Genomic DNA, 13,052 nt, shown 5'->3' with positions numbered 1-13,052 from the left:
TAAGTCAGTAGGGTCAGATCTCCTTTAATACACTGGTATTTCTCTTCCACCTGTCATATGTTCTTTGTTTATCTGTTCTATGTTATTCAGCTGCTCCCTTTAGTCTCAACTGCTTCTATTCAAAGCTGTATGAAAATGCAGTAGCTGAATTCTGTGTTACATCTGGTATAATGTCAGATGGTTCCTGTTGTAGACAAATCCATTCACCAGAATGTATTCTTGTATAGTTTAGTCCCACGCTTAGTCTTATGTTCATAAAGCCTACCTTGCATACTGGACGTAACCGACAAGCTTTGCTTCTGCTATGCTTCCTGATTGCTACTTCTTATAAAATGTCCCTGTGCTGGAAAATATATGACAGTAAATATTACAACCCTTTATATAACTCACCTTTAAACCAGAATAGTTTGCTCATTATCTTTCAGCAAGAAAGAGTGCAATCTAATCCATACCTTAATATCCCTTCTGTATTAAGATTGTAAATCGTACGTACATTTGAAATAGTTTTAACGCACAAATCCACCATACTTGATGGATTTGTCCAGGATGTAACATACCAAACAAAATGTGCAGGTTTTTATATGACTTGCTATAATTGCGGTAGCCTACAAGCATTCACCATCTCTGGCACTTTTGCATAATGCATTTTCCCTCAAGGATTAACAACGCCGTCCTCAGCTCCTGATTTGTGCATCGCCTGTGCAGAGCACAGCTGTACGTTCTCCGGCATGTCCCCAAAGCGCCACTCAGTCCCTCTGCGCAATCTTCTCTTAAAGTGATGGACAACAGGAATCCAATTATTTACTTCTAATTATGTTTTTAACGATACCAAGGTGGGCATTAAGAATCCGAAAAGGATGCTTAATGCCCGTCAATCGATTTCCTTCTATTCATTCAAGCCGATTTAATGACTGGAGTCTGTTTTCACTCTTGGCTCAGTAGCCAAGCGGCTGAGCAATTGCCAAGTTTATGAGATGGCTTTCAGATTTATTTGAATATACTTTTATACATTTTCCTGACAAGATGTTATGTGGGTGTGTGGTCTGAGGTAGTTTTAGATGTTATGGTTACTCAACATTTTTAGATCCTGAAGTCCATCACTTTAAGTTCACAGCAAGGCCGTAACTTTCCAACGTTAATACGTGCTAGGGGAGGTAGTTAGGGTCTGTCTTTCACAAAATCAGGCTCCGAGGCTTTAACCGCCTTCTTTATTCAATCAGTTAGATACTAAATCTAAAGCAAAATCAACGTTTTTTAACTTCTTCAGCGAGACCATCAGTGAGATGCCAGTGAGCATGGTTCCCCAAGGCCAGGTAGGAAAGACTGAGCCAGGACGAAAATAAAGAGTGTACGCTAGTGTAGCCTCGCCCTCTTTCGCTGTGATTGCAGTTTGACTGGTTAAGACAAAACATTCATCATCTCACTCATTCCCCCTCCAATCCACTCGTAGTAGGCTGAGGTTTCCGAAGAAGGAGGCAGAGTGATATCCCGGAAAGGTATACGTACAAAGAAAACAACACAAGCGCAAGCGATTATGTGTTGTGGTTTCAGATGCAGAGCTGTAAGTACGCCCACAAAGCGACGGCTAATGTTGAACTGGAGGTGAAAAACATAAAAACTTCATACACAACTGTGAAGTCCCTTAGGGGTGTATTTATTATAAAGAAAACATCAACGCTGGGCCACAGTAATTAAAATAAATCTAACATAATCCTATAGATATTAAATCCATAAAATATTCATTTTAAATCGATGTTGTTTGCGGTTGTCGTGACCGCTGAAGAAACCGTGAAGAAACAATATATAGTAATATCATTACCAACCATTGGAAACACATCAGTCAATTATGTATTCTTTACATATTCAACCGTGTTTCCCATTACAATCATTAAATAGCTTTGTAATGCTGACAGCCTGGGATTAACAAAGAGACGGCTCCATTGGTCCTTTGTATATATCGTGAAAAAGAAACAACCTCAGTGTGCCACTGCCTGCCTGGGTATCAAATCTTTGCCATCACTCCCCACATTTGGTACAGTTCCAGCGCTAAAAGAGCTGGATGTTGCAAGGATAGCTGGTAAAGTCAGAAAAAAAGGAAGGCGTGTGTGTGCATAAACTGTATCGCTTCCTCAGGGGTTGTGCGCTGTTCCATGCATGAACGAGCAGCCTAATTAGCCTGTCAAATGGAACATATAGCCTTTTTGTCTCCTCTCTCTCTCTCTCTCTCTCTCTCTCTCTCTCTCTCTCTCTCTCTCTCTCTCTCTCTCTCTCTCTCTCTCCCTCCCATTTACCAGTCTCCCGAGTGATGGGCAGTCCAGTCTGGTGCTTATAACACAGCACTGCAATCAATTCACAGATTCAAATTACCTCAGCCCCTGAACAAACCCTAACCTGATGCCGCTCCTTCCTTCTCTCTCTGCCTCTCGCCCTCTCTTCCTGTTCTATGCTTTCTTACTCTACCTCTCTCTCTCTCTTCCTTGCCCTACACAGCTAACACCATCACATATATTATCTCTTTCTTTCTTGGATTTCGTTTAATCGTCTTCAGTAATGCACGTCTTGAAATTGTATAATCCAGATATTGATAAAATGACGAAGTTTTATAGACACACTTCACATAAGTATTAATGTAAATGAATACAAGTGGATGGTACACACCGATTGTGCTCAAACCTCAACCTATGCTACTTTCTCTTACAGCTGCAATGACTAGAGCCACAAACGCATCCGTAAATACATTGCAATGCTTCTGGAGGGTTCCTTTAGAAAATCCAGGAGGCAGCCCGTAATCAGACATGTACCTGATTATTAAAATACCACTAATTGATCTGAGATATATATATACATCTTTGTGTGTGTGTGTGTGTGTTTGTGTGTGTGTTTAGAATACACAGTATTCATGCATGGTTATGCCCACACACACGGGTGTGTGCGTGTGCATGTCTGTGGCAAGGCAGGAGGATTTATCATTGGGTGCTTTGATGCATTGCCGTCTGTGCAGACCGAGCTAAGTGCTAATGAGCCCTTCACCGACCACCGGATGCCTTCTACACCTCACACAGGGCTGGGGGGGGGGGGGGGGGTTGATAGATCACCCCTACGCCCCCATGTCTCTATGGGACCACAAAGCATATGCTCACAGCCTGGGAGAGAGCAGCTCATATCTTCTGCTGTTACACAGTTAAGGAGAGGAAGGGATTGGCACTTCTCCAGTCCCTGCACTGATCTATTGAAATTGACTTTCCAATGCTCTCGCGCCTCCCCAAAGGCTGACACTGTTTTACGCCATAAGCACCAGATCTAAATCTGGTGCTCCAGTGAGACTGTGAGGCTGTGATTGGTTGGTATACTAAGGTTGACAGACGAGACACTCCTTAGAATACTCCCACCTGACGGGATGGGGGAGGAGGTTTTTAAAACGAGCCTTGAATACAGCGAGGAGATAAGTGTCTTTTATCTCTCTCTCTCTCTCTCTCTCTCTCTCTCTCTCTCTCTCTCTCTCTCTCTCTCTCTCTCTCTCTCTCTGTCTCTCTCTCTCTCTCTCTCTCTCTCTCTCTCTCTCTCTCTCTCTCTCTCTCTCTCTCTCTCTCTCTCTCTCTCTCTCTTCCAATCCCTTGTGTTTTCCTGGGATTAGCGGGGGAGGCTAATTACCGGCTCTACGTAGTTTTTTAGACTGGGGAACTCCGAGGTATAACCCTCCTTAAATCCCCCACACTCAAACACACAACACAAATACACACACAAACACAACGCACACAAACACACACACCCACACACATATCCTCACCATGTGAAAGATCTAGAAAACATTTAGAAACTCCTGACAATGTGTCTTGTAGCCCTTACTAGGATGTTGGATGGTAAACCAGTATCTAAAGCTATTTTAGCCCCATGTTATGCAGGTAGGCCTACTATCACCTCCAATGAGCAGTCCGATAGCAAACGAGCTATACTCTTTGTACGCCTGTTACCTTTAAGAAAGTTAAAGGGAAAAGCAAGAGAACGTTGAAGCCAACCAAAATAAGTAGTGCGTTAATGCTCATATATTCATAACTTTTATGAGTGATTGAATCCGAGTATCTTCACTCCAGTTCTACCATGTTGAACTGAATCCTAAAATTGACACTAAATACTAAAACATGTGCCTACATATCAAACATAGACCTTGATGCAACCATTAAAGTGTTCAGTGATCTGCTAGATACATTTTACGAGAAACAAATCAATAAAACATTATGTATCTCCTGTATGGCCGGGATTGATTACATGTCATTTGCATGCTGTTGAAGAAAGACGGACAATCCTAATTGGATTAGGTCTCTCTCAAAACCTGCTCACGGAGAACCAAACACGAGTGCCCCTCGCCCCATATTCACAGGATTGGAAGTGTGTGTGGGTATGCGTGGGTGTGGTGTGTGTTTGCATGAAGCCTTTTCTACCAGGGCAACAGCACAGTCATCCAGTTCTATGTGTCACTCTCCCATCATGCCTTTCACCTCAACCAAAGGCGTAGAGCCTTACCTCTGCTCCTCATAATCATGCATACATTCATCCACTGCTATGAGTCATGTCTAATTTAGATTTTCCATTCTTCAAAATGTTCGCTTTTATGTTAAGTCGAGATCTGTGTACTCCTCGGGCCATTACTCCTCGAAATCCCCCTCTTTCTTCTCTTTCCTTCTCCATCACTCTATTCTTTCTTCCTTTCATCCGTACTCGACCTGTATGGCAGCTCTGCTGAGAGGTTCTTAAACCAGACTGTGCTCATTCTGTTCTGTATGAAATATAGTCTCAGTGCTGCGCTTCACAGTCAGCAGGGGAACACTCAACCAGTCAGACACAAAGCTGTCATTTGATATCTGCAATGAAAACACTGTATCCACAGCAATGGCCACCGTGCATCCAGACAGGTAAACAGGTATCGCTTCCGCAAATAAAAAGGCAAGCGTGCACTCGTTTGTTTGGCGCAGGGCACGCACACGCGCGCACTTAGCGCTTATTAGTAGCGCCGCCCGATACATATCTCCAGCACTCGCTGCCTCGTAGCCTCGTAGCCTCGTAGCCTAGCGCGCTTACTCAACTCGAATCCAAACCAGTCCAACTCATTTCACACTACTCTCATGCCTTTGTCCTCACCAGAGCAACTTGAACGCCACGAAGAGGGCATGAACAAGGTCCACGCAGACCTGAAGGAGGCCGAGAAAGATTTAAAGGGTTTTGGCCAATGCTGTGGTCTGATATGCCCATGTGTTGCGAAGTAGGTACCGGCAGGGGAACATGCCCCCCTCCCCCCCCTAGCCTGTCCAGTGCTGGTGATGGTGGTGATGGTGTTGATGGTGGTGGTGATGTCTCTCTTGTCACAGTCAATGTCTTTTTTTTTGTCCCCTCTTCCTTTGTCTGACCACTCCCCCCCCCCCCCCCCCCCCCCCCCAACCCCCTGACTTCCTCCCCACAACCCTCTTCTTCTTTCTCTTCCACTCACTCGCTCGCGTTCTCGCGCTGGGATGTTTGACAATGTGTCGGTAATCAGAGCAACTGGAGCGCATCGAGGAAGGGATGGACCAAATCAATAAGGACATGAAGGATGCGGAAAAGAATTTGAACAATCTAGGACAGTTCTGTGGTCTGTGTTCATGTCCCTGTAACAAGTAGGTGCAGCCTGCCCGGTCCGACTGCATGTGTATGTCCACCGCCTGCCTGTGCCTCTCTCTCTCTCTCTCTCTGTGCGCCCCGCTTCACCCCACGGGGGGTCCTTTGGTGTGGGCAGTCAAGCCAGACGCACCACACTGCTGGAAGACCCAAACCATACACAACACCCTGTGCTTGTGTGCGTGCATGCATGTGTGTGTGTGTGTGTGTGTGTGTGTGTGTGTATGTGCGTGTGTGTGTGTGTGTGTGTGTATGTGCCTGTGCTGGTGTGTGTGTGTGTGTGTGTGTGTGTGTGTGTGTGTGTGTGTGTGTGTGTGTGTGTGTGTGTGTGTGTGTGTGTGTGTGTGTGTGTGTGTGTGTGTGTGTGTGTGTGTGTGTGCCTGTGCTGGTGTATCTATGTGTGTGTGTGTGTGTGCGTGCGTGTGTGTGTGTGTGTGTGCGTGTGTGCGTGTGTGTGTATGTGTGTGTGCGTGTGCGTGCGCGACTGCGCGTGCGTGTGTTTGTGCATGTCGGTGGATAAGAGAGCTAGAGAGGGAGAGAGACCGAGAGAGATGAAAGTTGGATGGACAAATGGATATGTGTGCCCCTCCACAGGGCACGTATCCGCACACACGTGGATGTAGATGCACGTGCGCACCAAAGCCACGAAGGACCACTCCGCTGTCTTGACTGTCACACACGCATGACAGGGCACATCACAACGACAACGCCACTCTGATCACGCCCCCCTACGGCCCGCCTGGCAAAAAGCCCTTCATTCATCAGCCGATAAGAGATTGTCTGTTAGCCAGAGATGAACATCCAAGCCACTGTGTTTCTCTTTCCAATATCCCCTGCCCCCCCCCCCACCCCCCCCCGCCCTTCATGACCTCTACGAAATCCCACCCCTCACCCCAGCACACCCCCATGTACCCCCTCCTCTAGGCAGAACCTCGACCCCAGGGCTACAGCTGCCCAATATGCTCTCATTACCTTGTGGGGATTATTATGTTATCGGATTATCAATTCCCGCCACCAATTAAGGCTAACGAGATTTATGTCTCCAACGGGACCACTTCCACATCCACCACACTCCATCATATTGCAGAGTAGTCTCGCTAAGCATTCACCGTGTGTGGGATAACACCCCTGTGGATTTTGTCCCTCCATATTCCTTCAAAGCTTAATTGTGTCACTTCATCCATAATTCCTCTGGAGGAAGGAGCCCAACGTCAGCCTGCTCAGCAGCCATGAAGCAGAGAGTTATTACAGTGATTAGATCCCACGTAAACCTGGGATGTGGGGGTGTCCCTGTTAGACCATTCGTATGTTCTTAACTTGAATGGCAGTAATTCAGTAGCCCTGGTTTTACACAAAACAATGTACGTCTAGGTATATACGATTTTGTACAATGTAAACACCGGTTTAGAAATAACAAATGTATGTAGCGTACAAACAAATGCCTTCAATGAGACTGGGACAAAATATAACCATTACTAGTTTCCCAAGTTACCATTAGCAAAGTTAGCATTCCGACATATTTTACAGCCAAACCAAAGTCAGGAATCTGTATTTGGCTAACATGAACATCCAAAAGAACACTAAATCACGCCTAGACATGCTACTTTATAAAAAAAGTTTTCAAGTCCTTACCTCTGCTTGCCTTCCCAAGGTAGCCCCTCCAGCCCCCCAGCCCAAAACCAACCATACAAGATGGAGGCAAACGTGTGAATATATCATTATATATTCCTGGAATCATAAAACACCGGAGCAAACACAACCGCTTCCAAATTCCGGATCAGTCGACCATTTTGCTCAGCTCTTGTATGACCAACTGTCTGCCACACTATGGCCTATGAGGGCCATGTCTGTGCACAGCTTTACTCTACATGTCCTTATCAGAGCTATATAATATACAGGGTCTCAGCATGACCAAAGGCTATTTCAACAGCAGCCTGGGTCAGAGCCATGTTCTGCAGAGCCACCTGTAAATTCGATAGCTCTGATGTAACCACAGCCCAGCTCTCTTTAATCATCCTCTATCTGCGCTTATTCCGTTTTTTTTTTTGTTAATCTAGATATTATATATATACAGTCAACTGGGAGAAGGACCGTTACAGTGGTCCGGTTTTAATCTACTCCGGGCACAAGAGGGTTGGGTTTCACCACACAATGCCTGATTCGGATTGGCTTACAATGTCTAAAATGCTGTTTGGGAAACCCCAACGCTCCTATCTCCTGAGGGGTTCAATTGAATGTTTTTCAAACTGCTGCTTGACTGTGTATACCGAATGTGTCGTCATCCAAACCAATCCTTCCAGATGCAATGAGGGGCTAAGCACAGCTAATACTACGACTACAACTACTATTACTATTGGGCTCTTTGGATGAGAAAGAGTTGATCCGCAGTGGATCTCAGGGGGACATTGCTTTCAGCAGACTGGGGGAGTTATGATATGATGTGCTCTGGTCCTATCCCCCATGTTGTATAACATGTCCCCGACCCTTACACACCCCACCCCCATGTCTCTGTATGTGTAACTATATGTTCCCCTGTGGGAATTGATGGGCCATTAAGGCTTGGGGTTAGGGATGGGTGTGTGTGAGTGTGTGTGTGTGTGTGTGTGTGTGTGTGTGTGTGTGTGTGTGTGTGTGTGTGTGTGTGTGTGTGTGTGTGTGTGTGTGTGTGTGTGTGCGCGCGCGCATTTGAGTGTGAATTTATGTATTCATGTCGTGTTGTGTCTATGTTGTGACCTTGTGTCCTCTAGTGTCATGTGATGATCTATGGTGTGGTTTTGTGTTGTTGTGTATTTTTTGTTGACATGTGCTTGTGCAAGAAGGGAATCGGCCAACCATTCCTCTCTCCCACAAGCCACACGCATGCTTTTACTGTGCTTCCGAAAACGCGGTTGATCTATTCACTGGATAGATGGCACACCCGTAGAACTAACTTGCATGACGTCCACTCTAACAACTCATTGTCATTGTTGCTTTAGAGGGAGAGAATCGGCTTGTCATTAGGTTGCCTTGCATTGTATAATGCAAGTGTTCAAAGTCTATGGAAGCATTATAAATCCCACTTACAATCAGTGTTACAGACACACAAGTGGTTCTCGTTAACTTTAAACACAAACCCACGGACACACCCACACGCACACACACACTTAGAGTAGCACATTTACACACGCACACACGTTAAGTAGCACATTGACACACACACACACGCACACGTGCGTCGCCCCGGGCCTGACTGATGTATGTGTGTGTGGTAGGATTAAGGGTGGGGGCCAGGCGTGGGGGGCCAACCAGGACGGAGTGGTGAACGCCCAGCCCGGGGCCCGCGTGGTGGACGAGCGTGAACAGATGGCCATCAGTGGGGGCTTCATCCGCAGGTGAGTGTGTGTGCGTGATTATCTGCCTGTGTGTGTGTGTGTGTGTGCTTGTTTTTTTATGTGATTATATGCCTGTGTGTTTGTGTGATTATCTGCCTGTGTGTGTGTGTGTGTGTGTGTGTGTGTGTGTGTGTGTGTGTGTGTGTGTGTGTGTGTGTGTGTGTGTGTGTGTGTGTGTGTGTGTATTTGTGTGCGTCTGCACGTGTGTGTGTGAGTGAGAGAGACAAACGGAAACAAAGAGCCAGAGAGTGAGACCTACATGCACATATTGCCGCATTACGCACATCAAATGTACTTTGGGTTACGCAAGCGTGAGACACATACAACGCACAGAGCTTTACATCAGTGAACAAACAAAAGGATTCATCCGAAATCCAACACGCCAGAACCTAAACACTGGCACAGAATCACACTCCCTCTCTCAGTCCTCTCTCGCTGGATGTGTTTCCAGGGTAACGGAAGATGCCCGGGAGAACGAGATGGACGAGAACCTGGAGCAGGTGGGCGGCATCATCGGAAACCTGCGTCACATGGCCCTGGACATGGGCCAGGAGATCGACACCCAGAACCGGCAGATCGACAGGATCATGGACAAGGTACAGTGTTGGGGAAGAGAGACCAGCATAGTAAGAGATAGTGGATCATGGACAAGGTACAGTGTTGGGGAAGAGAGACCAGCATAGTAAGAGATAGTGGATCATGGACAAGGTACGGTGTTGGGGAAGAGAGACCAGCATAGTAAGAGATAGTGGATCATGGACAAGGTACAGTGTTGGGGAAGAGAGACCAGCATAGTAAGAGATAGTGGATCATGGACAAGGTACGGTGTTGGGGAAGAGAGACCAGCATAGTAAGAGATAGTGGATCATGGACAAGGTACGGTGTTGGGGAAGAGAGACCAGCATAGTTAGAGATAGTGGATCATGGACAAGGTACAGTGTTGGGGAAGAGAGACCAGCATAGTAAGAGATAGTGGATCATGGACAAGGTACAGTGTTGGGGAAGAGAGACCAGCATAGTAAGAGATAGTGGATCATGGACAAGGTACAGTGTTGGGGAAGAGAGACCAGCATAGTAAGAGATAGTGGATCATGGACAAGGTACAGTGTTGGGGAAGAGAGACCAGCATAGTAAGAGATAGTGGATCATGGACAAGGTACAGTGTTGGGGAAGAGAGACCAGCATAGTAAGAGATAGTGGATCATGGACAAGGTACAGTGTTGGGGAAGAGAGACCAGCATAGTAAGAGATAGTGGATCATGGACAAGGTACAGTGTTGGAGAAGAGAGAACAGCATAGTTAGAGATGGTCGATCATGGATAAGGTTGGTGTGACAAGACCCAAGAAATGAGAGATAGTAAGATATTAGAGATATAGTTATATCCATCGGCAGCAGCGGCAGCAGCAGCTTCTGTCAGCACCAGTTGGTGGTATTAGAAGAACGGGAGGCAGGTAGATCACATGACAAAACTTCAGTGATTGAAAATATCAAAACAAAATGTATTTTGCAGTCTTTCTTTCTTCCAATGTTTAAATGAGGTGGAATCTTGGTCCGAGAAATCAAGCTCAAAGAAGCCCAAAAGGGAGAAGTGTTTTTCTCCTTTTCGAGTACTAGTTGTCAAAAGTGTCCATTGTATGCAGCGTTTGAAATAAGCGCCGCTTGGACAGAGACAGCCAACCCCCTATTGATACACCGGCTCTTCCTCCCATGTCTCCAGGCTGATTCCAACAAGACCAGGATTGATGAGGCCAACCAGCGGGCTACAAAGATGTTGGGAAGTGGCTAGACGGAGGATAAAACCGCGCTTCCGTCCCCTCCCCCTTCCTACCACCCAACCCCACCCCCACAACAAGCCCGGCCCCCCTCCTGATGTGGGTCGGCGCACAACATGCTTTTATCGTGATACTTACTCGGTAGAGATTCACACACATGCACATATCTGCCCCCCCCCCCCCCCCAAAATGCCTCTCCGACCACCCTATTCGTCGTCAATGTTGTGATGTGTCGTCTCTCTAAGGCTTTTGTTAACATATGATAGTCCTGATACCAATTGTCCATGTGTCCCCCCCTACCCCCCCCCCCCCCCCCCAAACCCCAACCTGCTGTATATAGGGGCGTCTTTGATGGCTTCACAGATTTAGCTCCCCCCGTCTAACTTTCTGTGTCTCACTCTCTCTGTATGTCCTGCTGTCGTTTTTTTTTTAAGTATGTATAATATAAAGTGTATGTACACCTTGTTATAATCCCCCCCCCCCCCCTTGTGTGTCAGTATTCTGATGTTGTCCATGTAAAACACACTGCTCTGCTACGTTTGTGACGCTAAGAACCACAGTGACTCCCCGTACTCCTCCGGCCTGCTTGTTATACCAACCCTAGGCTAAACCTCGCAACTGCGAAGATGAATGTCTAATCGACACAAAGAACTAGATGTATGGCACAGAGACACTGAGAGCAAAACCCCAAGACGGTCTCTATTGACACTTTAATTGAAACTAAAACCATTTGATCAAATTGAAGACGGTTTGCCCAGTGTTCACCCTTACCTCTGGTGCATTGATCTCATACAGTTGGTCTGGTCTTAAAAGTGACAACCTACAGTATATATAAGGACATTCTTAAACGTAGTTTGTGCTAGTGCACCACCAAACATCAGAGGTGTGCGGGGCGTGAGGCAAACCTGTTTTTGACTGCAGTGCTGCAGCCGTCAGACTGGATTGTTCATCATCACCTGCCGCTTGGTGTGAAAAGCAGAAGGATGTGGGGTCCGAGGTATATAACAAGATAACAGAAAACTGATTACAAGTCGTCTGAATGACAGACAGGGCTCAGATACGTTCAGGCCACCGCACTGGGGTTATACCTCCATAATTCAACGTTATGACATTGCTCTATAAGTGTGTTGTGCATGTTCAACTGCTGTCAAACAATTGATTCAGGCAGATCATAATATCAGGGCAATCGCATGCTTTGCATGTAGGCCACACACGGACGACAGGCCTATGTCTACTGCCCCCTGCGCCACAAGAGTGCCACTCTTTTTGTTTTACTCATATAATGTACGTATATATCTTTCCAGACTGTGACCATCATTGTAAAATATTACCATGGAACATGCCAATAAAATCGTATAACTAGAAAAAACAAAAAGACATTGTGTCCTTTGTATTTTACAAAGTAGTGTCTGGCGCGTGTGTTTCTGGTCTTAGCTTAATGACATACTAAATGACTATAGGTATGGAATACCAAGTTGTGTTTTCTACGCAGTACAGTGGAGAGAGCATGATGATGGGACCGTCAAGGTTCAAGGGATCCGTTATACGCCTGCTAAATAATCATGCAGCCATCAACAGCCCTCCTGCTCGGTTGGCTGCTCTCTCTCTCTCTTTTTGTCTCTTTGTCTGTCTCCGTCAGCTTCCTTCTCTGTCATTACAACACCTAGTGGGCAAAGCAACTGCATCAGGGCAATTGGAAGCACCTGGCAGAGCTCCTTCTAAGGGGCTATAATACGTGTTTAAAGGGGTTTGGTGGTTGGTCCAAAGGAGCCATTTACACCTGGCCTCTGTATCTGGATATGGAAACTGAAGTCATAAATGGGGCCTATATAATATATACACAGAACTCGGAAAGAAGAAGAAATATGAATTACAGCTCAGCTTAGTAAGAAAAATAATCATTGTCCCTGTGTTCCTACTGGGGGAGGACCCAGTTGTTCCAGGAGAAGATGAGCCGTTGTGTGTCTGTACAGTGCTGCCCATTAGAGTGCAGGGTCTCACGGCAGAGACCCCCTGGAGCAAGAAGGGCTTCAATGTGTTCTTGGGCTGATGCATGTAGGAGCCAAAAGCCATTGGTGCTTTGGTAGAAGGATGGTTCTCTTGCTCACTACAAGCCTCTGCCTCCAGCCAAAGCTAAACATAACACATGACCCAAAGAGGAACATGGTAGGCCAGTGAGGCCGTCAAGACCAGTACTGACATAGAACTTGTTTGTGATGCACGCGAGAGAGGGAGAGATTGTATACTGTGTTTATGCTC

The 13,052-nt window shown here is 46.3% G+C and overlaps 1 protein-coding gene across 2 annotated transcripts in view; it reads left to right on the top strand.

Moving 5' to 3' along the window:
- The window catches only part of snap25b (synaptosome associated protein 25b), a 36,837-nt gene extending 24,669 nt beyond the window's left edge, over positions 1-12,168 (top strand). Inside the window, exons 5-8 of one of the 2 annotated variants that reach the window (XM_060071776.1) lie at positions 5,531-5,648; positions 8,901-9,020; positions 9,472-9,616; positions 10,739-12,168. In XM_060071776.1, the coding sequence (XP_059927759.1) occupies positions 5,531-5,648; positions 8,901-9,020; positions 9,472-9,616; positions 10,739-10,807 (452 nt within the window). In that variant the 3' untranslated portion in view covers positions 10,808-12,168. Of the gene's footprint in view, positions 1-5,139; positions 5,258-5,530; positions 5,649-8,900; positions 9,021-9,471; positions 9,617-10,738 lie in introns of both variants that reach the window. The other variant, XM_060071777.1, reaches the window with a different exon arrangement.
- Positions 12,169-13,052: the final 884 nt, after the last annotated feature.

The sequence above is a fragment of the Gadus macrocephalus genome, chromosome 14 (assembly GCF_031168955.1).
Source record: "Gadus macrocephalus chromosome 14, ASM3116895v1".
NCBI classification, from domain to species: domain Eukaryota; kingdom Metazoa; phylum Chordata; class Actinopteri; order Gadiformes; family Gadidae; genus Gadus; species Gadus macrocephalus.
Note: the sequence above shows the minus strand (reverse complement) of the source record. Positions and strands in the feature narration are given on the sequence as shown.